The following is a 25,129-nucleotide window of genomic DNA, read 5'->3' as shown; positions in this document are numbered from 1 at the left end:
GCCACAGTAACAGACTGCTGTCACCTTACAGGCATTATTTTTGTCTTTACTGGATTCCCACTCCTTTCCCAAAAAGACACAAGCAATGACCCTATACATCTGTATATTATGTCAATGGTCAGTCACCTTCTCAGCTCTGAGAGATTCCACCAATGACCAAGAAATCCTTTGCATATACTGAACACAGTGAGATGTCTAGGGAAAAAAAGAAAGAAGGGGAGAGCTAGGTACAGTCATATGCACCTGCAGTCGCAGCTGCTTGGGAGGCTGAGGTGGGAGGATCAGTTGAGCCCGGGAGTTTGAGGTTGCAAACTATGATCACACCTGTGAATAGCCACTGCACTCCAGCCTGGGCAACCTAGTGAGATCCTATTGCTAAAAGGAAATAATAATAATAACAAAAAAAGAGAAGGGAATATCGAATTATAAGGGAATTTCTCCTTCCTGTAATTCTCTCCCTTTCCTCACCTTGCCTCCCTGCCTAGTGAAGTACAACTCACACTACTCAAGACCTGCTCAAATGTCACCTCCTCCAATGTTTTCTCAACTTCCTCCCTGTAATTATTGCCTCCTCTGTTCTGTCTTAGCCAACAGCTCTCCCTCTCTAATACACACTCATCTACCTAAATAACTGCACATTTTACATTAATTTAGGATTGTCGTAACATAAATGGAATACCTACTAAGATAATACTTGGCACACAGTGTAACTCAGTCTATGGCAGCTACTGTTATCAATATTATCATTATATACTGATGGACTTCTCTCCCCCATTAATAGCACCGCTACTGCTGTAGAGCATTTGTTGGGTACCAGGCACCAACTTTCTCACCAAAAGTGAGAATACTTTATATTCTCACCAAGCAGGGAGGTTTTCTGAGCAAGGGACTGTGCTAACTTATCTTTATTCCCTCTAGGTACAGGATAGTGTAGATATGTACTCAGTATTTGCTGAATTAAAGAGAAAGAAGAAGTGAAAAGACAAAAAAAGGCCATGTGTGTGGGAGTTGCTACAGACTATTTGGTTCTGTGTCAAAAATTTCAATGCAAAGCACACTACTTCCTAGCACCCAAATCTAAAATCAAAACGGCTTCCCTTCGGGAAAAAAGTCTGCTCTATGTGGACTTGCTTTGCTTTGTATGAAGGAGTGTGTCCTCTCCTTTACACTGCCTTCTTCCTCTCTTTGTACAATTAATCCGCTGTTCACATCTGCAGACCCAGCTGCCATTAACAGTCTGTTCTGCCACTACCTACTTTGAAAACTGAGCCCCAGAGCTCTCTGAAAAGCCCCATTTCTCCAGTTTTAGGAACACTAGCTTGCCAATGTCCTGTTTTGTGATTACGTTTCAACTTTGTCAATTTGAAAGACTGCAATTAATATGAAAGTGACACTTCGAATTTGTTCACATTTCACCACACCAGTTATGAATACTGAGTCATACCAAGTAAAGTTTTAGATTTCACGTTCAAATTTTTCTTTGAATGCCAAGTTTCAACACTTTTCTCTTTTTCATCTTTCTCCTAATATCAAAGATGTGAAGATTCATTAAAAAAAAAAAAAAAAAAGGAAGAGTTAAACTTCATTCATCTTAGAGGAACTGGACTGAAATTGAAAGGAAAACCCAGCACCGAGAGTCTGTGTGATCACAGAACTGCCTTCACTACTGCTTTTCTAAAAGCAGCTCTGCCAGCAGGAACTCCAGCCTGTATCTCAACATATCTCCTAAGGAACGCTAGAGTCATCACCCTTATTACTGGTGAGTTTTACTGACAGACCTACCTTCCCATTTAAACATCTGTCAAGTAACAGCTGTCTTTTGGCAATGTAATTAATCATTTCCTTTACATATGCCTATATATACATACCAAATAATGTCTTACATTACACAGTTGGCACTGACTGATTGTGAAGATGTGAAAGCCTCTTAAAGATTCAAAGCCAGCAGCATTTGCTGCACATCTACAAGGCATTGTCCCTGATCTCGGGGGATGCACAGTCTGTTCTAGGAAACTACTATCTTTGGAAAATACTACTCTGCATTGCAGTTCAAATTTCTGTGGATGCATGGAGAAGGTATCTCTACAAAGACCTAATTCATGCTTTCATTCATTTAATGAATAAATCTGAAAACAGGAAATCATCCTCTCAAAACCCAGACCAATATTATAACAGCACAGAGCTTCCATTTAACACTGTACACATAAACTAGTGGTGCATAAGCAATGAAGCACTAATTCAATTCTAACTCTTTCAAATACTCTACTCATTTCATATCTAATCCTTTATCATTCATTTTCAAAATCCGCTTCACTGGTTGCTGAGGGGTGGGGGTGGGAGTGTCACAAATGCACAATCTGTGGTATTTCCAGTTCTTTCATATCCTGATCACTTCTCAAAAAACCTAGCCACCCAAATAACGTCTCCAACAGCACATTCAAAGGTGATGTGGATATTTTCAAACACAGAATACTTCTTCTTCAATAAAAACAGTCTAGAAGATAAGTTGCAAATATCTAAGCATCTGCTATCAGATCTTATCTGCTATCTCTGATAAATGATTATTGTTACTCATAAAAATGAGAAGAAAAATAAAACATAGATTAAATCTGAGTCATGCTAACATCACCATCATGAGCAATCTCTGGGTCTGGCTCAGAACTTCTGGACCAAGACCTCATTTCATGTGTCTATCTCTCCAGTCCCCTCTGCCTCACCGCACCGTGCCAGGTACGTCTAGCCACAGAGAGGAGAACGTTAGGCTGACTCTATGGCCCCAGGTCACCAAAGCTGAAGGACCTGAGGCAGTCCAGGGATTGCAAACATTTACTCCCAGTTAAGTCACACTGGAAACGAATGATGAAGAGTTCACACCGCTGGGGCTGACGCGGGCCAAGTGGGAGCCAAGAGACTCCCTGGTCCAGAAGGCTTTCACTGTTCTAGACAGGGAGATGCATCAACAAAGAGACAAGGGAGATGGATATCTTTTCTTCCTGGGGCCTATACTCCCTGTGACCTGGTACTCTGTCCGTGGCACTGTAGACATCTAAAGGCACAGAGTTACAGTGAGAACATCTGGTTCTGAACAAAGCCAGGCAGAAAGAAAGGGAAGAGTAGAACCTGTAGGAATTTCAAGATAGAAACACACAGCACTTCACTTGAACCCGGGAGGTGGAGGTTGCAGTGAGCCAAGATCATGCCATTGCACTCCAGCCTGGGCAACAAGGGCGAAACTCCGTCTCAAAACAACAAAAACAACACCACCACCTAACAACCACCACCATCACCACCACCACCCTATGTTTCCGAGGATTGTTTTGTTGTTGTTGTTAAAAAGAGAAAAAAAAGCATTTAGAAATACGATTTATAATGACAAAGTGTGGTATATTGTATTACTGTTTCAAACGACTCCTGGCCCTCCTGGTAAGGGAATTACACAACCTTGCCTATTGCTACATGGCATGCAGTGCCTGTAGTAGGAAGGAATATAATTCCTGACCCTACTGACATCAGGCTTGGCTGTGTGACTTGCTTTGGCCAATTAAGTATGAACAAAGTGACATATGCCAGTCTGGCCAACAGCTTTAAGAAGCTACTGCACAGTTCTCTTTCTTTTGTTCCCCTCTGTCACAGTATTAGCAAGTCCCAGATAGGGGTTGTTCCTCCAATCTGGAGCCCAGATTGAAGTCATATGGTACACGGCCACAGGGAACCTCAGCTGACATGTAACATCAGAGAAATATATTTTTGTTGTTTCTAGCCACTGAACATTAAAGGTTGTTACTGCTGCATCACGGAGCATAAGCAGACTCACAGACAAAGCAGTTCCTTTAAAGTGAACCTAGATCATTATCCACCCTACATTCTGTACTTATCAATTATCTTCTGTCTTGCAGCCGTATGAATTTCTTGCAAGTACAGTTCTGATCATGTAGCTTTTCTATATAAAGATCCTAAATGATCTTCATAGCCTACCAGATTAAGTCCAGATTCCCAAAGCTCTATAAATTACACTCTCCCAGTTTTTTAAAAATATGATCTTCCTTTCACGTACTCTACACTTTAACCTGAGTGTGCAACTTATTTCCTAATACATCAATTACTTTCTTGTTTGTCTTCTTTTACATACCACTTGATTCTTTTTTTTTTTTTTTTCGTTGAGACAGAGTCTTACTCTTGTCGCCCAGGCTAGAGTGCGATGGAAGGATCTTGGCTCACTGCAACCTCTGCCTCCTGGGTCAAGCGATTCTCCTGCCTTAGCCTCCCGAGTAGCTGGGATTACAGGCACCCACCACCATGCCTGGCTAATTTTTTTTTTTTTTTTTTTTTGCATTTTTAGTAGAGACGGGGTTTTGCCATGTTGGCCAGGCTGGTCTCGAACTCCTGATCTCAGGTGATCCGTCCGCCTCAGCCTCCCAAAGTGCTGAGATTACAGGTGTGAGCCACTGAGACCGGTTCCTACATCTTGATTCTTATCCTAAATTTCTGCATTTTGACATCTTATCCATACTTGGAAGGCCTACTGAAACTCCATGTTGAGCTGTGAAGCCACCTTCCTCAGAAGACATAAGACACAAAGTATTGAAGTAGTGAATGATGACGTTACCATCATCTATTTTCCATTACTTAGATTATAGTATATCTAATCTTCCTCATCATGTTATGAATTCCAGAAAACAAGTACTAGTTTAATCACTCCCGAGCCCCACAAACTCCTTGCACAATACATTTCACAGAAAGTTTTCATTTAATGTTTGCTGAATTAATACATTTTGAATGGATAAAAACAATTCGTAGGAAAAATGCATAGCGAGAAGGTTATGCTGTCATTGAGTTCATGCAGCTGTAACACTCTTGGACCCAGATATAAAAGTAAAAATGTAAAAGATCAAGGTAAGTCTGCTGCATTTGATTGGGTAATGAAACAAGCAAAAGCCTTAGGAAGCATATTGGTGTTCAGTACTAAGCCATGTATTTGATCTGAAACAGAGCTGTCCAATAGAAACATAATGCTAGCCATATAAATAATTTAAAATGTTTTTGTAGACACACTGAAAAGTAAAAAGAGGCCAGCCATGGTGGCTTATGCCTGTAATCCCAGCACTTTGGGAGACCAAAGTGGGCAGATACTTGAGGCCACGAGTTGGAGACCAGCTTGGTCAACATGGTGAAACCCTGTCTCTACTGAAAAATACAAAAATGACCTGGGTGTGGTGGCACATGCCTGTAGTCCCAGTTACTCGGAAGGCTGAGGTGAGAGAACTGCTTGAACCCAGGAGGTGGGGGTTGCAGTGAGCTGAGATTGTGCCACTGCACTCCAGCCTGGGGACACAGTGAGATTCCGTCTCAAAAAAACAAAGAAAAAAAAAAGCAAAAAGAGATGAAATAATTTAATATAAAAATAATATATTTAACCAAATATATAAAAAATATCCTACATTTTCTTTCTTGTACCAACTCTTCTAAATCTAGCATATATTTTGCACTTACATCTCAAGGAACACTAGCCACATATCATATGTTCATAAACCACTTGTGGCTAAACGGCTACTGTACTGAATAGTACAGGTCTAAAACTTACCTCATTGAGGCCAAATGCTTAGAAGCAAAACAGCAGAGGCAAGAGAAAATGAAGGCAGTCACAGATTGTGAAGCCAGACTAAATAAAGTTGCATTTCAGATGGCATAAACTGTACCTAATAAGGTTTCCCCCTCCCTTTTTCTGAGCAAATTTTATAAAGGCAGGTGTTTGGTATGTATCTGTGCGCTTCTTCAAATGATTCAGTTTCAAAAAGTAACAATTTTGTTTTGTTATAATGTAGTCAGTGTCTTCAGCTTAAAATTTTGCCAAAAATTTATAAACATAGAAGCGAGATCAAACACCTTGAAGTTCAGTAGCCTAACCTAACTCATAAATAAAACAAAAAACATTGAAAGTAAATTTACTTCGCAAGCTCTAACTACTCAAATAAATCACACATGAAATTATAAGATACTCAACAAAACAATCATGAGTTTAAAATGAGCAAATGGAGTAAAAAAGAATATGATCCTACACAAACTGATTTTTCAGTGATTTATACATTTTCCCCCCAGATTCTTCCTTCTTACTCTTTCCTTGTATCTTGGCATATAAAATCCAACACATAGAAAAACTCATTTATAATCATGTGGTGTCATAGAAAATACAGTTGTCCCTCTGTATCCTTGGAGACTGGTTCCAGGAGCTCCCGAGGATAACAAACTCCACAGATGCTGAAATCATCCTGGACTGTACCTGACTGGCAATCAGGAGGCCTAGACTGGAGCCAAGCTCTTCCCCCTGAATGGTTTTAGCCAATTAAGCATCAGTCTCTTTGGTCTTGAATAAAAAGGTTTGAAGGGTCAGAGTTTAAAAATCTCTTCTAGCGCCGGGCGCGGTGGCTCATGCCTGTAATCCCAGCACTTCGGGAGGCCGAGGCAGGCAGATCACCTGAGGTCAAGAGTTCGAGACCAGCCTGACCAACATGGAAAAACCCTGTCTTTACTAAAAACACAAAATTACAGGTGTGGTGACACATGCCTGTAATCCCAGCTACCTGGGAGGCTGAGGCAGGAGAATTGCTTGAACCTGGGAGGTGGAGGCTGTGGTGAGCCGAGATCGCACATTGCATTCCAGTCTGGGCAACAACAGCGAAACTCCGTCTCGGGAAAAGAAAAAACAAAATCTCTTCTAGCTCTGTAGTGCTAACTTGAGACATAGAAGGTGCTCAATAAATATTGAGGGATAGAAGAAGAAAATGAAAAAAAGGAGGAAGAATTCTTTTTTTATTCCTGTGTGTTTCAGTGTGGCTCCTCAGGAAGGAAAGATACTTGTGCCAGATAAGACAAAACCATGACAAGCGAGGGGTCTTGGAACATGCCAGACATTCTGGGGGCCACCTGGGAATGCAGAAACTGGGCTTCTGCAGGCAGAGCTGCTTTGACTGAGGACACTGCCCTGTACCTATCAATAGAGTATGTGTAATGGCATAATTAGGTAGTGATTCTCCACACAAGTGTCTTCTTCCTCTGCACCACCTCTTGCAAAATCCAAAGTTAATCAGAAGGTGGCTAAACTAACAAGCACTTTACCCTTTCTTCTTCTTCTTCTTTTTGTTTTCAAAGAGACAAGGTCTTGCTGTCACCCAGGCTAGAGTGCAATGGCACGATCATATGTCACTGAAGCCTCAGACTCCTGGGCTCAAGCGATCTTCCCACCTCAGCCTTCCAAGCAGCTGGGACTACAAGGACATGCTACTATGCCCAGCTAATAATAATAATAATAATAATAACGTTGTTATTGTTATTGTTATTTTAAAGACAAGGTCTCCTTATACTGCCCAGGCTGGCCTCAGACTCCTGGCCTCAAGCAATCCTCCTGCCTCAGCCTCCCAAAGTGCTGTGATTACAGGCATGAGCTACCACATCCAGCCGAATTTCCCTCATTTACATCTATCTGCAATACTTCTCAGACAAAAACCTCAGACTCAAAACTACAGTCACACTGAGAAGGAAAGATACTCCAACCCTACAAATTATGAGACAAAGCCTCTCTTTTCCCCCTGTAAACTACAGAGAGGTAAGAAGCAGATGTCTCATGTTTGCCCAAAAGCTTGCTTTTCTGCTTTTCTGTTTAAAAGAAACAAAACACACTTCCATAAATACTACATCATAATACACAACTGGTAAAAAGTACTAAAGGGTATGCATGAGGCTTATGCTGAAATAAATGTTTCTCCACTCAAGAGTGCAAATTTAGAAAATGTAACATTTATCAAAGAGAAAAATCCAAAGATATGGTACAAAGCAATTTATAAAGACAGAAACTTATATACATTTCCCTTGTATTCTGACATGCTACATTACACATGCTATATAAAAAAATTTTTAATCTAACTTTTAAAACTCAGCTGGAAGAATATCTTCATCTTCTCCTTGCCCTAACACAACACTTAGAAAAAATAACTTTGAGGAGTTAGGAACAAAAGAAACCCAATTTAGGAGGCCGAGGAAGAAGGATAGCTTGAAGCCAGGAATCTGAGACCAGACTGAGCAACAGAGTGAGACCTCATCTTTACAAAGAATTAAAAACTTAGCCAAGTGTGGTGGCTCATGCCTCTAGTCTCAGCTATTTGGGAGGCTGAGGCAGGAGGATTGCTTAAGCCCAGGAGTTTGAGGCTGCAGTTCAAGGATGCAGTGAGCTATGATTGTGCCACTGTATTCCAACCTGGGTGAGACCCTGTCTCTTAAAAAAAGAAAGAAACCCAATTTGGGCAGAACAAGCGTATGAATTCTCAACCCCACTACCACCAGCAGCACCATTTATAAATCTGTGGCTTTTCTTCATTTTCATTGGTTCTTCCTCCTCTTTGCATTCTCCAAAGCAGAGTGAATCCCAAGGTGCTATCATCTATTCTCTCATATCTTCTATTCCACTTAATCCTGTTTTCAAGACATCCCTCTTACGCCACTTCCTACTCTCTTCACCCCAATAATTTACCTGATCTTTGTAAGGCAGGGTCTGCAAATTCGTATCACCTGCTAAAGCATCCTATCAGATGGCTGCCATCATTTCCAACTCAGCCCACGCTAGAACATAACCCATCAACTTCCCACTGAACCAAACTAGCTCTTCCTTCTTTAGTTTCTGCTGATTTTTCATTCACTCAGTTTCAAACCCCAGACACATCTCTGACTCTTGCTGTACTGTCTTTTCCTATATGCTGGTAGCATCAAAGTCCTGGTTACTTTATTTCTGTAATGTTTTCATAATTCTTCCCTTCCTCTTTCCTACTCTCACAGGCACTGCTCCTGTGCAAACCCTTACTACCTTTTTTTTCTGAAGTATTTTACTGAATACCACTGCTAGCTTCCATACTGATCAAGCTTTGTTCAAAACAGGCAATAGAGACATTGAACGTATCAAGGTCCAACCCTGACATCAAGACCTGTCACAGCTGGGTGATACTTTGCAGTGGTAAGAGTGTCTTTTGTATGCTAATGAGATGACTGGTGGCTGGGGTCCCTAGGTGGCTTCAAGATAGGGTGGGTTACCAGGAAGACCAAGGCAAGATTAGAGGGTTGGGACATTTAGCCCTATTCCTGACTTCCGGGAGGGGAGAGATGCTAGAGACTGAGTTCAATGGATTCAATCAATTAAGCCCTATGTGATGGAGCCTCCATAAACATCCCTAAACTACAAGGATAGGAGAGCATCTGGGTTGCTGAACACAAGAAGGTACTGGAAGGGCAGAACACACAGAAAGGGCAAAGAGGCTTCATGCTGCCCTATATACCTTGCCCTATGCATTGCTGCCATCTGACTCTTCCTGAGTCTTATCCTTTATCATAAGCTGGTGATATTATGTAAAGGGCATTCCTGAGTTCTGTGAGTCATTCTAGCAAATTATGGAACCTGAGGAGGTGGACACGGGAACTCTTGTATAGGTGGCAACCTGGGACTTGTGAATGGCATCTAAAGTGGAGGCAGCCTTGTGGGACTGAGCCCTTAACCTGTAGGTCTGTGCTAACTCCAGGTAACGTGCCAGAATCAGATAGTAGGGCACTCAGCTGATTTTGGAGAATTGGATAATTTACTGGTGCTGGGGAAAACACCATATATTTGGTGTCAGGAGTGCTGTGGGTAAATACAGTTCAGTCACCCAGGACTCCTCTTCATGTACCTTTAGTCCAACTCTATGCCTTGCCCTTCCTTACCTGAGCACAGTTGACACTCTTCTAGTTCTATCTCTTGGCACATCTGTCTACAATCAAATAACCATATGTGGGCTTTTAGAAGCTCTGCATGTTTTTCACTCAATGTATCCCGAGTATTTACTGTTTTTGATGTTTTGATGGTTAAAAATTTTATTTTTGAATTGTTTATTGATAGTATAAAGAAATGTATTTTGACCTTTCTTCTGCCACCTTGCAGGAGCTTGTTTGCAGATTTTCTTAAAGTTTTCCAAGTATACAACCTTATTGTACCTTATTGTAAATATACTTTTGCTACTTCCTTTCCATCTTGAATTTCTTTTACTTCTCTTTCTTGTTTAACTGCACTGCCTAGGACTTCCTGTCAATGCACAATATAAGTGGTTAGATCAATGTCCTTGCCTTATTCCCCATTTTAGGCAGAAAGTATTCAGTCTTTTACTATTACATAGGATGTCAGATGTAGATTTCTCATGGGCCTTTTATCATATAGAGGTTTCTGTCTACTGTTAGCTTGCTGCAAGTTTGTATCATAAATTCATAAGTAAATACTGAATTCTGTCAAATGCTTTTTTTCCTGCATCTTTTTTTTTTTTTTGAGACGGAGTCTTGCTCTGTTGCCCAGCCTGGAGTGCAGTGGTGCAATCTTGGCTCACTGCAACCTCTGCTTCAAAGGTTCAAGTGATTCTCCTGCCTCAGCCTCCCAAGTAGCTGGGACTACAGGCACCCACCACCACACCGGGCTAATTTTTGTATTTTTAGTAGAGACGGGGTTTCACTGTGTTAGCCAGGCTGGTCTTGATCACCTGACCTCATGATCCGCCCACCTCGGCTTTCCAAAGTACTGGGATTACAGGTGTGAGCCACCACATCCCACCCCTTTTTTTTTTTTTTGAGACGGGGGGGGTCTGTCACCCAGGCTGGGGTGCGGTTGCATGATCAAGCTCACTACAACCTCAACTTACCATAATCAAGTGATCATCCCACGTCAGCCTCCTGAGTAGCTGGGACTACAGGCCCACGCCATCATGCCCTGCTAACTTTTTTGGTTTTCTATTTTTAGTAGAGACAAGGTCTTGCTATGTTGCTCAGGCTAGTCTCAAACAATCCTCCCCCCTTGGCTTCCAAAGGCCTGCGATTACAAGCGTGAGTCACTGCACCTGGCCTTTTTCTGCATCTTACTGATATAATCACATAGTTTTTCTTTTTCATTCTGTTAATAAGAATTATAGTGATTTTTTCATAATCATGACTTTTTGTTTTTTACAGCAGTTTTAGGATTACAGAAAAATTGGGCAGATACTACAGAGTTCCTATATAGTCTCGCTTGTCCCCACTCCCTACTGTTAAGAATTGTTTCCCCAATTATTAACATCTTTATTAGTGTGGTACATTTATTATAACTGATGAACCAATATTGATACATTATTCATAACTAAACTCCACATTTTATATTAAGGTCCACTCTTTGAGCCGTATGGTTCTATGAATTCTGACAAATGCATAATGTCATATATCGGCCATTACAGTATCACACAATACAGTTTCCCCTATGCTTTACTTATTCATCCCTATCCCAACTCCCTCTCAATTAAAGAAAGCTGTTACTACTAATAATGGTATTCAAAGAGTACAGTCCAAGGGATTGATAGAAAGGATGTGAGACCTTTCCTGCATAGCAGTTGGGTAAGAATAATGGTAACTCAACCATGGCTGAGTTATCATTAACTCAACTGGACCAGCTAGGCATTTGGATCTTCTTAAGAATGGATTCAAAGCAGCTGGATCCATCTGCTGCTAAACCCTTGTACTAAATTATTAATTTCGGTTTTGGGTTTTTCAGATTGAGGATTTATTTCTATTGGGTTATTTTCCAAATCAGTTATGCCACTTTCTATAATTTCTAGTTCTCTCCAACATTTTCAGTCGCATATTTTATGTCTTTGAAGATAACAAATATATTTATTTTGGAGTTCTTGTCTAATAATTTGGCCATCTGAAGCATCTATGGGTCTATTTCTAATTTTTATTATTTCTGCTGGCTCTTCACATCTTGTCATGTACCTCCTTAACTTTGACGGTGTATTGGACATTGTATTTTTAAAACAGTTTGTGGAATCACTAAAGACTTAGGATTTCATTCACTTCTGCCAGGTGCCTATGGGCACCTGCATTCTGGTATCACTTTGTTCCAATTTTTGTGCTTGAGATTTCCTGGATCATACAAACGACTTGGAACCACACAAGAATCCATGTGATGGCTGGTTTACCTCTGTTTCACCTTCATACCCTACCCCTGGCGGCATCTCAATCAACTTTACCAACCCAAAGTATAAGGAGATTAGCAAGGACTCCACCTCTGGAAGGACCTGAACTCTAATACTTTGTCCTCCTCAGCCCCACAAAGCAGTCCGTCTGGATGTATTTGCTCCGTCTTTAAGCCGCTCCTTCCTGAACGGCATATATCTAAATGCTAGGCTCATCTCTCTAAATGTTTACCTCTTTCTGGATCTTGGTCTAGTAATTCCTCACTAACTTGGCTTATCTCCAGTGCCTTCAGGCATAAGTTTTTAATATTTTGTCCAGTCCTAGTTGTCCTCAGTGGAAAAGGCAATGCTAATTACTTAGTTTGTCATTTCTGACAGCAGAAGTCTGAACAGGAACTTTCATTCTATGAATTTCACAAATATTTTGCCTCTTGTCTTTAATATAAGCAATTTTACATTGTATTGTACACATACCAATCATCTTTTGGTATATGTGGGAAATTGGTTCTAGAACTTCCATGTATACCAAAGTCCACACAGACTCCAGTCCTACTCTGTTGGTCCCCTGGAACCCACCTATAGGAAATGTTGGCCCTCTGTATACATGGGTTTCACGTCCCACGAATACTGTATTTTCTATCTGCATTTGGTTGAAAAACATTTGCATATAAGTGGACCTGGGCAGTTCAAACCTGTGTCATTCAGGGTTCAACTGTACTCCCCTCCCCCAACTCCCATTAGAATGCTAGGACTCTGACTCATGCAGTAGCTGTCCCCTGCCCAGAATAATTATTTGTTAAATCGAAATAACCAGGCTTCTCCGATGCTTTTGATTACTTACGCCCAAATCTCATCGTTTTAAATAAAATTTTATTCTTACATAATCATCATTAAAAGCACCTTGCTCTTTCCCACTTTCTTTCAACATTTACATGTTTCTATGAGGAAAGGCCTGTATCTACTTTGTATCCATCTTTATTTGATTCTATTGAGTCATTTATTTGATTTCAAGATGATCTTTATGCTTTCCAGATGTGCCTTATGGCACGATATACGCATTGTTTAACATCGTGATTCAGCTTTACCTTTATTTTGAAAATTTCATGACACTTCTTAGGAACAATCAACAGGATATCCAGCAAAAATAAGGCTGGGAACCACTAGGCTATATATGCTCACTAGAAAATGACAAGAACATTCCTGTGTACAAAGCAATAGTGATTTTTAAAAATGTTTTTGTATCTCTTTTTCATTTCAGTGCTTTTCCTTCACTAAGCAGGCATATGTGGAGTTGTGCAGTATTTCATTGATATTTTTCTGTGGGGGAATACTTTGTACTACAAGACTGACTATTCTGAAACTTTGGGGAACCAACAGCAAGGGATATAAAAACTAGATAAACAGCACTTATACATTCTAGTAGAGACCAATTTTGGGGATTATGTCTACACTGACAATTGCTCCGGGAGAATCTCCTGATTCCCTAGATTTGGCCAGAATGCCACTGCCAATACTTTTCTAATATATTATATATTTCTACTTTCTTAACAGATCTCATATCATTTGTTCAATGCATGCTTTCCTTGCTAAAGCTGAAACTCTTAGTGCCAAGGACAATGTCTTAAGTAAGTAGAAGGCATACAGCAGCATTTTAGTGAGTTTCCATAATCCGAGATGGATTGTTCTTCATAACCCTAGGGGAAAGTAAGCTTTGTCTTTTCTGGATTCCATACCGTCACCCAACTTGTCTTAGATTCCAACCATAGCGTTTGTGTAGGTAAGCCTGTTCTAATCCTATCTCAAGAAACACAGCTATAATCAGCATCACTGGCCAGGGGCTGGTCAAATTTCTCATTCCTATTGGTGCTAAGTGTCCCTCTGATACTCAACAAAATGCTCACTGGTAACAAAATCAATCTTCAGTTATTCAGGGGCTGGTCATTCAGATTCCTTACTTCTCATATTCCCCCACTTCCCTCCTCTAACTATTCTCTAACTTCTAGGCTTCTCACTGGTAAAGAGGCCATCAAAGGTTGGCCAGAGCAGGTGGGGAAAAAACTAACTAGTGGCCATTGTGATGGGCTAGGAACTCCAATGAGGCATATAAAGTTGGTAGAATGTTGAATCTCTGTTTAAAAGTGTGAAGAACTTTTCCAATGATAACAACTAATCTCAGTGGGGCCAGGAAAAGATCGTTTGTCCAATCAGTAATCATGGTTACCAATTACCATCCTATGATATCACCATAGTTGTTCTTCCACATTCTAGGGTGTTGATACTGTGCAGTTCCAGCTCTTCCATTCACTCAATCTGTGAGTTAGGATACGCTGTTTCATCTCTCTGAGTCTCATTTCATCATCAAGAAAATAGAAACAATAATCTGACAGGTTTGCTTTGAAGATTATAGCATTCATTCCGAGAATGAAACAATGTGTGAAAGTGCTCTGTCAATGTAGACTGACATTCTAACTTTATGTTAATACTGACATTAATTGTTTGTTCATGGTGTGAGTTTTAAATTAGGATGCTGTTTTTAGTTCTCAGTGAGACAGATGTTCTACATGGGTTACAGTGATAAATTAAATCCTGGATTTTTGCAAACTAAAGCAGTATACATGCCAAATTTCATATTAGCGCTTACCTTGGGAGGTTTCCTTAATGATGGAAAAAAAAAAATTCAGCAGCAGGGATACAGAGGGTTGTCAACACAGCAGCCACATCAGAGGGAAACAATGAAAGAGAAAAAACATAAGGTAAATTCAGCACCTTGATAACATGATCTGAAAGATATTCTTCTTCATGAAGATCAGAAACCAAATTCAAACACATTACTGACTGAAGTGATAAACTCTTAATATTTGCTCAAAAACATGGCATGGACATAATGATTTCTCTCTTGGTTCCATAGAATGAAATCGGACAATCATTCAGATATTTTTAATGATTTTTAAGAAATGCCAATGGCAGAGCATCAAGATAAAGATGCCACAATCCTTACTGCATGTGATTAAATATTTTTAAATCAATTTTTATATTTAAATTTTTCTTAAATTTTTGTTAAAATATATGCGTATTTTCCTTTGATAAATACATATACTCTAAGATAATATATGTGGAAGTTTTTCTCATTTAAAAACCATGGTTTTAAATAACTCATATACTTTAACACTGAATAGACATTTAAAAGCAAGTTTCCATTTTTTCCCCACCATCAGCCACACATGCACTTGTTAAAAGGTCTGTTTTTACACGTTAATAACTCAGAAATTATTGAAATTGCACCTGGAAAAAACTCTGAAAAGGAAATAGTTTTCTTTCTTTTCTTCTCCAGAGATGGGGTCTCACTTTGTTGTTCAGGATGGAGTGCAGTGATGCGATCATGGCTCACTGCAACATTGAACTCCTGGGCTCAACTGATCCTCCTACCTCAGCCTCCCAAATAACTAGGACTACAGGTGTGTGCCACCACACCTGGGTAATTTTTTACTTTCTTAAGAGATACTATGTTGCCCCAGGCTGGTCTCAAACTCCGGACCTCAAGCAATCCCCCCACCCACCTCAGCCTCCCAAAGTGCTGGGATTACAGGTGTGAACCACTGCATTTGGCTAGGAAACAGTTTTCAAGGCAATAAAATGTTAGGTTGACTTGCTTTGTAAATATTTTCTTCATGTACAAAATTAAGGAGCTCAATTATGATTTCTAAGTTATGCAATCCTAAGACAATTCTTGGCCTTCCTGATAGTTACTCTTGATCAACCTCTGATATCCTCAATTCATAAACTGTAAAATTACTATGAAAAAGAAATGGGGGCATTTACCCTATGGCTTTAATCCTTCTTCATAGGAAATAGAATCATGCGGCTAAGAAAATAGATTTTCCAGGGCAGAGGACACAGAAAAGTACACGCAAAAACAGCAGGATGCCTTTTCTCCATCACTGGGTGTGACACTCCTTACAGAGCTCTGAGGGACTCGAACAAAACTGAGAGCTCAGTAGCAGGGGAAAAAAATGTCCAATCACATGCATAATTCTATACTTTTGAGTGCAGGGAAGAAAAATCATCCCATTCCTATAATGATGAAGTTGAAACATCATTTTCTTGAAATTCTACGAATTAGCTGAAAGAGAGTGACCCCTTATTGCCTTATGTCATTCCCTCAGACAGACACAATGGGAATGTGATTTTTGTCTTCAGGTTTCAGAGGGGAACTAGAATAACTGGTATCTCTGGCTGCCATTAAGCAAGTCTCAACATATTTGTATGTCTACCCTTTAAAACAAGATAAACATTTATAGAGGTTATAAATAAAAATGCACAAGCGTTTTTAATTCTAAGCAAGTCATGGATTTCCACACTGTTAAAAAACTTGAGATTTCTGCCATGAAAATGTTCTTAAGTGGAAGACTATTCAGAAAGGCCTCAGTTCTAAGTAGGCAGAACAATAATAAAACTTTATGAACCACATTTTTGACTACACCTTCTCATTTTGCTTGCTTTATTCTTTAAAAGCCATGTAAATAACTGCTTTATTTAACAAAGGAAAGAAAAGTCACTTGGGTTACAATAAGGCCATTATATGAAACAGCACGGACCAAAGGTAATTAAATGTAGGTTTCCCATTTACGTTATGATGAACCCAGTAACCAACGGGGCTGGGACAGACTAGGGGAATCCCAGTGAGCTCTCTGGAATTCTCATATGTGCCCTTTATGCCACAGCCACAGCACAATAATAACCACCACCAGCAGCAATGAACCAGTGCTGGTGTGTAGCCAGTAGTACATTCACCTTCTTAGCCGTCAGCAACAAAATTATCCTTTCTTCACCGACATTCCAAGAAGGTTTTCTTCATTCTTCTTAGAAAACCAATTATATTTCAGCATTTTAAGTACTTTAAAAGTCTTTATCACTTAGAAGATAGCCCATAACATGGGAATACCAACATAATTCTGCTACCTTCTTTTGTGTTTCTGAGTAAAGACTGCTTGTTAAGAATAAATGGAGACTGGGCAGAAAAGAAAAAAGGGAAGCCACAAAGCTCATCTGCTGCTACCCAGACTTACTCATCATTCGGTTTAGAACAAGGATCCTTGCTACAGAAGGAAAAGTAAACCCTATAGCGCATGATAACTGTACTTCATTCATTGATACACCCTGTACTTCGTTCATTGATATACGCTGTACTTCATTCATTGATACACCCTGTACTTCATTCATTGATATACCTTATTAAGGTTTGAATGAGGTGATGGGCTGCTCACTCATCCTAATTCAGATTCAAGGTTACTGCCCCAAACTCTAGAGGCTATATGTCCTTCTTTGGTAGTTGTGGAAAAAAAAAAGGTTTCCAGTATCAGTAATACTGACACTATAAGCGAATACAGTGTGCTATCCTTTAGGGTGGAAAAAAAAACCAACAACCTCATGTGATATTACAATGTAAAAATTAAAAATTTCATATACATATGAAATCTTATCTTAATCTTCATCCCTTTCATATATATAAAGTACTAAAATAAACTTAACAGGCTGAGATGGCTTCAAGGTCCTGGGTTTCTACATAAACAAAACAAAACTTAAATTCAGCCAATCACCTCCAATCACCAGCAGCCAACTGAGCATTAGGTATATAATCAAGAATTTTCCACTGGGACAGTACAAATGAAACAACTGCTCCAACTTTAAACAATCAAATAATTTCTTTGCTTTCCTTCTGAGTTCACCCTACAAAAGCTTTCCCTTCATGACCCTTCAGTGGAGCCCCAAACCCCTTCCAGTTTGGAGCTGCCCAATTCTTGAATCACTATCTGCACAAATAAATTCTTTAACATTTTAATGCACCAAGTCCCTCTTTTAACAAGTTGAAAAACAAATGAAATGAGAATGAATAATATAAACATCTATCAGATTCAACATAAATCATATAAACACGTATTTTAAAAATTATGGGCTGGGCACGGTGGCATGCACCTGTAATCCCAGCTACTAGGGAGGCTGAGGCATGAGAACTGCTTGAACCCAGGAGGCAGAGGTTGCAGTTAGCCAAGATCAGGTCACTGCATGCCTGCCTGGGTGACAGAGCAAGACTCTGTCTCAAAAAAAAAAAAAGGCCTTTTGTTGATTGTATCAGTCAAAGCCATGACTCTTAGTCAAGTACAGACTACTGCTGAGATACCTACGTGGCTTCATTACAGAAAGAGGCAATGATTTTGCTCAGTAAATATCTAGTGAACTAAAAAAAGAACATCCCTTGAAACAGACCTAACTGACCCTGACACATAGGTTTGGTTGCTGACTCCTTAGAAAACAGCATTTCATTGACACTTGCCTAAAGGTGTGTTTATTTCTGACTACTCTCCAATGCCCATCCTCCCCTTCATTCTCCAAAACATCCTTGTTTTTAATCATGTGAACTTCTCTAAGTAGTCAAGTATTAGTACTTTTGTATATTCCAAAGAAATAAACTAAATACAATTTGACATTTTAGAAGACATTCTAGGTTCCAAGATTTGGAGAGAAAATAAGGAGGGGCAGTTCTTATTTTCTACATTGATAGTAGTTCTATTTTTGCAAAACACTGAAGCTCCTCTTCTCTCCCAGGACAAGCAGGTTGATCTCTTTCAGGTCACCCACACCATGAGATTTTACCACACAACTCATGCAATTTACATGCCTTTATCCCACTTTGTCTTTCCACTCTGCCTGATCATACCTGCCCACTCTTGAAGACACAGTTCAAGGTTCAGCTCTCTCAATTCCTCACCAGCCTTGGAGACTACCTTGGCCTTCACTACTTCTAATATCCCAAGACTCCTAGGGTCAACATAACAGCTTAGCGCTTATTGGCACACATAAAGTTCTGTTGCCTTCAGTAACTTTGTCTGCATTTGAGTCTCATATATCTTTAAGATTTAAACTCCTTGAAAACAGAGGCCAGGTCACATGGTATATAATCCCTGTCCCCAATCCCATCTATTCATGTAGGGCTGAGTACAGTATAAGAACTCAGAAATAATTCTTTTACATTAGTGAGTTAAATATAATCCAGTTGTGAGGATTTACTTACATCACCACCACAATCCTGCAATTTTGGGGCAAGACTACCTGCATTTAACAGTAGTGAAGACTTCAGAGACTGTCAGAAAATGCAGAATATTTCTGATGACTTACTTAAAAATAATTATTTCTCTAGACCAGCATTTCACAAGCATAGAAATTGAATAGATGTTAACAAAGGTCAAGCCCTTAAAAAGCTTCTGACATCAACTAAATTGAGAAATGCTGCTGAACACAGTTAAATATGGGTTTCTTTCAGGCAGTACTTTTCAGAGACTTTGACATGCTAATATATGTCGTTACTCTCCTTGCATATTCAACACAACATTTCAACAGCAGCATTCCCCAAACTTATTTGATCATAAAATTTTCTTGGAGGAACGTATTTTGAGGAAAACATATCAATGATTTTGATAAACAAAAAAGTATTTTAAAGGATGCCATGGGATTTCCATATTGCAACAAATCTAGCAGCTCAATAATCTCAGGTATTGACATAGATAGTACGGCTAAAATTTGAGATGAACAAAAAAAGGTTGCTATTAAAAATATACACAATTATCAGAGAAAAATAAGTTTTAAATGACTTTTGAAATATGTACTTACGTAAGTGCTTTAAGAGGTACAAACAAAATGGCACAAGAACTCACAGAACAGAGGGATCAAAGCTGAATGCAGGCATGGGGATGTGGTGGTCAAGAAGAGAGAGGATCTGGAAAGGGTCTTCAAAAACAGGGAAGACTCTAACAGGGATGTGGGCCATTTCCAACAGAGGTGATTGTGTTAGCAAAAGTACTTAAATGAAATGAAAATATTCTAGGTGTCTTGGCAAGGGTTCTGTTTGATGAGATTAGAGAGTATATTGGCAGGGGGCGGGGGGCGGTAGGGGGAACACTAGAAAACATACAGTTGCCAGGCGGCGTGGCTCATGCCTGTAACCCCAGTAATTTGGGAGGCCAAGGTGGGAGGATCACTTGAGTCCAGGAGTTCAAGACCACCCTAGGCAACACACTAAGACCCCATCTTTACTAAAAATAAAAAAAAAAGGAGTAGGTGTGGTGGCTCATGCCTGTAATCCCAGCATTTTGGAAGGCTGAGGTGGGTGGATCACTTAAGGTCAGGAGTTCAAGACCAGCCTGGCCAAGATGATGAAACCCCATCTCTGCTAAAAATACAAAAATTAGCCGGGTATTGTGGCACATGCCTGTAATTCCAGCTACTCAGGAGGCTGAAGCAGGAGAATCACTTGAACCTGGGAGGTGGAGGTTGCAGTGAGCCGAGATCGCACCACTGTACTCCAGCCTGGGTGAGAGTGAGACTGTGACTTAAAAAGAAAAAAGGAAATGGTAAAGATAAATTGGACCTATAGTGGGACAGGTCTTGAAAGGAGAAGTCTGTATTTAATTTAGTAGGTAGTACAGACCTGGAAAGTTCAATAAGGAGGACTAAAATAAAGGAAGATAAATAGCCTGTGGCAACAACAACAGTAAAAATCCTAAACAGCTGAAGTTCTTTCCCCACACTTCATTCTGAAAGATGACTGGGTCAAGGAGTCCTCTGACCACTGTTTACAGCATATTGACTATAATCAGCTACTTAGAAGTTTGCCGGCCAAAGGCTCTGAGGTACAATGGCCTATACCAGTCAGTACTTTGAGAGATGTGTGTGATCAGAGAAGTATCTTCTGAACCAGAAATTTCTCTTTCATGTATTAAAATATTTTATTAAGTGTTGGAAATGGCTGCAACCTAGATCTGAAAGATACACAGTTAAATGGCATTTGCCTCCTGGAAATTAGTTTAAGGACATATTCCTTATTATGAAGCCTGTGACTGTCAATTCCAACTTGGAGAACTAAACAGGTCATCAAAATCTTCTAAGTCAAACTTGCCCAACCCATGGCCCATGGGCCTCATGGGGCCCAGGTCGGCTTTCAATGCGGCCAAACACAAATTTGCAAACTTTCCTAAAATATTATGAAATTCTTTTGTGATTTTTTTTTTTTAATTTTTTAACTCATTAGCTATCATTAGTATTAGTGTATTTTGTGTGTGGCCCAAGACATTTCTTCTTCTTCCAATGTGGCCCAGGGAAGTCAAAAGATTAGCCACCCCGGTTCTAAGTATTCTCCTAATCAGCAAATATTTATTGAATACTAACTCCCATAATGCATATTATGAGTGCTTTGAGGGAATATTTAGAGGAATTAGGCATGGTCTCTGACATCCGGAAGCTTAAAACCATGCGAGAGAGACAGATATATACATGTATAACTAATATTAAGTGGACGGTGATAAGTGTGACAACAGAGACAGGAATGAAGAGCTACGTTCAGTCAACAAACATTTCTCATGCACTTTCTGCCACTCTGTTGGGATACAAAAATAAATTAGTCTTTTTGTCTTTCAAACAAGAAACTGATTTTTTATACACATATCACAACACAATATGAAGTGCACAGCAGCTCTCCAAAAAAGCAGGGGATTCACTGGGCAAAGGGGAATTTTCTTCGAGGAGAAACGCCTGGAGCAGAACTTAGGAGGACTTAATAGGAATTCACCAAGCTGACAAGCCAAAGAAATGTTATCTCAATAGGGGGAATTATCTATACAAAAAGCACCAAGAGAACACAGCTCATTTGAGGGCCACAGACTCGTGGGATCGTTCTGTTGCCAAGCTCAGCAGTTAGACTACAGTTAGCAGAGAAGGTGAGACCTGGGATGATGGTATAGGGATGAGGTTTTGTAGGACAGTAGGTACCATTTTCAATCAAGATTTATTAAGTGTAGTTTAGAGATAAGTTTATATACTTGTGTATCAATAATCTAACATTACCTACATTGAAAACATATAACAAAAGCTTCTATGAATTATAAAAAGTAGAAGGGGTTACATATGCATCTGGAAGAGCCTTTGAAACCTATCACAAGAAGAACGCAAATGTCAAAAACTTTAAGTTCCAAGACAAAGGCTCGTTTGAAAATTTTAAAAAGGAGAGTCATCAGATGATCAAACCTACAATCACTATAGCAACATTTTCTGAACATGCGAAGAGGCTGATTCATTCAAGAGACGTGCCACCACGTTTGTTTTGGAAGAATACTGGATAGATCATTCAGAATCGACTAAATTCAAGATATACGCTTAATGTCATTTTCTATTTTTTTTTCTCCTAACCCCTTATTTCCTCTAAGACTTTGATCTCACTGCCTGTGGTGCTTTGTTTTGCTTTCTCCTTCCTTCCTTCCCTTTCTTCCTTTTTTTTTTTTTTTTTTTTTTTTTTTGGAGGAGGCCTCACTCTGCCGCCTAGGCTAGAGTGCAATGATGTGATAACAGCTCATTGTAGCCTCAGCCTCCTGGGCTCAAGAGATCCTCCCATCTCAGCCTCCTGAGTAGCTGGGTCTACAGGTGTGCACTACCACACCCAGCTAATTTTTGTATTTTTTTTGGTCAAGACAGGGTCTTGGCATATTGTCCAGGCTGGTCTTGAACTTCTGGGCTCAAGCAATCCTCCTGCCTCAGCCTCTCAAAGTAAGGCTTAGATTACAGGCATTAGTTACTATTCCTGGGTGCTGCAGTGCTTTTCAAGAACACAATTCTTGCAGCTGGCAAGGGGAAGCTATGGTTCCAAGAGAAGACCTGGTAGGGCAAGAATTGAGTAGAGAAGGAAGTAAAGTCAGGAGGATGACAGACTGGGAGAAAACAGTAGAGGTAAGAAACTCATGGTCTGGATATAATTCAAGAGTAAAGATGCAGAGGTGCTGGGTGAGATAAGATGCTACAGTCGACAAGTGAAACCTAACATTTCAGAGGTAGCACATTTCAGGGTAGTAAACTCTAACCTGGTCATATAGTATGTCTGTGAATTGGAATGGATGATCATTACTTTAATTAATAGCTAACACTTACTGAGCTCTAATTATGTGCCAGATAGGTTTCTGTTACTATCTGCTTCAACTCACTTAACATATTTCATGACCCTATACATAAAAACTCTCTTTATTATCATTTTTCAAATAAAAAATACTGAGGTACAAGGTATAGAGATTGTATGACTTTCACAAGATCACAGTTAATGGCATCACCATGATTCAAACCCAGGCAGTTTCTGGCTGGAGCACACTGTACACTTAACTGCTATTGCATATTGCCTCTCTGGCATCAAAGAATTTGGTTGAGAGCTCTTTCAGCTTAGGCTAGGTATTGATTGGATAGCAATCCATGTGGATGTTCAGTGATGTGGATCATCCATGCTTACAAGGGTTATCCATGTGGTTAATAGCATGAATTAGCCCTTCTGTGTCCTTCATGAATGTGTAGGAGAAACCTACAGAGAGTGAACCTCCAAGAAGGAAAGGCATTTATGGAAAAAAAAAAAAAAGGAACTGGTATGACAACATGGAGTTAGAAGGCTGCAAACGACTACTTCCTGCTGAGGTAGTAGGAAACTGAGGGCCACTGAAAAGGGGTATAAATAAAGCCACAAAAATGTAGATGCAGATGTGTTGGGAGCAAATCCTAGGCAGAAGGACAGCTGGAACAAAGCCAGAGTGCACAAGATATGTTCAGAGAACAGCAGGTAGACAGAATGTAATTGAGAGCCATACAGCTGGAAGAACAGACAAGAACCAAATCGCAGACAGCACTGACTGCCATGATGACTCAGCCTTTTCTCAGAAGAAATTGCCACAGATGGTTTGCGCAATGGGAATGACATGGCCAGATCTGTTTTAGGAGGGTGAGACTCAAGCGTGAATTAAGAGGCCACACCATCTAGAGTCAGCAGTGAGACATGCACTGGTGAGCCTCTGCCTGGCACCAACTGCAGCCCTCACGGTGTGTTAAGACACTACCGCAAGGACAAGACACAAAGTAGGGCGGAAAGACAGAACACAAAGACAACTTGAAGGAAAAATCTGTAAGACGTGTTGAGTGCTGTGCTCCCTCCACCTAGCCAGTCCACCACGTCTACAAAGATTGAATCACTGCCCCACAGCATGAAGGGACTTTCCGCATGGGACTTCAGTAGCAGACCTCGAAGCAGACCTGATGGAATGGATGAAGAAAAAATGGTTTCAATTCATTTGATACTTATTATATTGTTGACAGTTTTAAAAATTAATTGAGGCCGGGCATGGTGGCTCATGACTATCATACCAGCACTTTGGGAGGTCACCATGGGGGGACTGCTTGAGCCCAGGAGTTCAAGATCAGCCTGAGCAACATAGTAAGACCTTGTCTCTACTAAAATTGTTTTTAAAAATCAGCCAGGTGTGATGGTGCGTGCCTGTAGTCCCAGCTATTCAGGAGGCTGAGGTGGGAGGATCACTTGAGCCCGGGAGATTGAGGCTGCAGTGAGCCATGGTTATGCCACCGCACCCCAGCCTAGGTGACACAGCGAGACTCTGTCTTAAAGAAATAAAATTAAAATGAACTCAAAATACACTTGCAATTTTAAAAAATGCTAATCCTGATATGCCTTCTTTAAAAAAAAAAAAACCTGCTTCTTTTTAAAAAATTACCAATCTATTTTCATTTTCAATAAAATGCAAAAAGAAAAACAACTAATTTTGTACTGAAGTAGATAGACTTGTGGTTTGTTTTTGGACTACTTTGGTATATTTGAACTACTTCCTTCTGGCATAACTATATTTGGCTTAAAGTTCTTCAAGCTATAATGAAGCACAGTGGTGACGAGTTCAGGATTGGGGGTCAAACAATCCTAGCTCTGCCATGATCTAGCCATGTTGACCTTGGACAAGTTTACTCAACCCCTGAGTCTCAGCCTCTAAAATGGGAGTAGAAGAGCACTCCTTCAGCACTGTTGAAGGATGTCATGAGGTGACGTGGGTAATGCTGTACACCATTAGCATGTAGAGTTACTGCTCAATAAATGTTAGATGCTATTACTGTTGTTACAACAAATATTCCTCCTGAATTATACATGCAAAATGTCAACATTGCTCAAACGAAATTTCCTCTAGGAAAAGGGTACTGGGAGCTGAAGAATGACAGAATTTCTAAAACAGGGTTCTTTCCCTTAAGAAAAAAAGGTTTTTGGCTGGGCA

The 25,129-nt window shown here is 40.0% G+C and overlaps 1 protein-coding gene across 17 annotated transcripts in view; it reads right to left on the bottom strand.

The window, feature by feature from the left end:
• KIF13A (kinesin family member 13A) overlaps window positions 1-25,129 on the bottom strand; it is a 230,127-nt gene that overhangs the window by 126,539 nt on the left and 78,459 nt on the right. For all 17 annotated transcript variants that reach the window (XM_015135607.3, XM_078000923.1, XM_015135612.3 and 14 more), the window contains exon 3: window positions 14,644-14,656. In XM_015135607.3, coding sequence (XP_014991093.2) covers window positions 14,644-14,656 — 13 coding nt within the window. The remainder of the gene's footprint in view (window positions 1-14,643; window positions 14,657-25,129) is intronic.

This window comes from Macaca mulatta, chromosome 4, assembly GCF_049350105.2.
Source record: "Macaca mulatta isolate MMU2019108-1 chromosome 4, T2T-MMU8v2.0, whole genome shotgun sequence".
Classification (NCBI taxonomy): Eukaryota; Metazoa; Chordata; class Mammalia; order Primates; family Cercopithecidae; genus Macaca; species Macaca mulatta.
The sequence above is the reverse complement of the archived record's forward strand: the minus strand, read 5'-3'. Positions and strand labels throughout refer to the sequence as shown.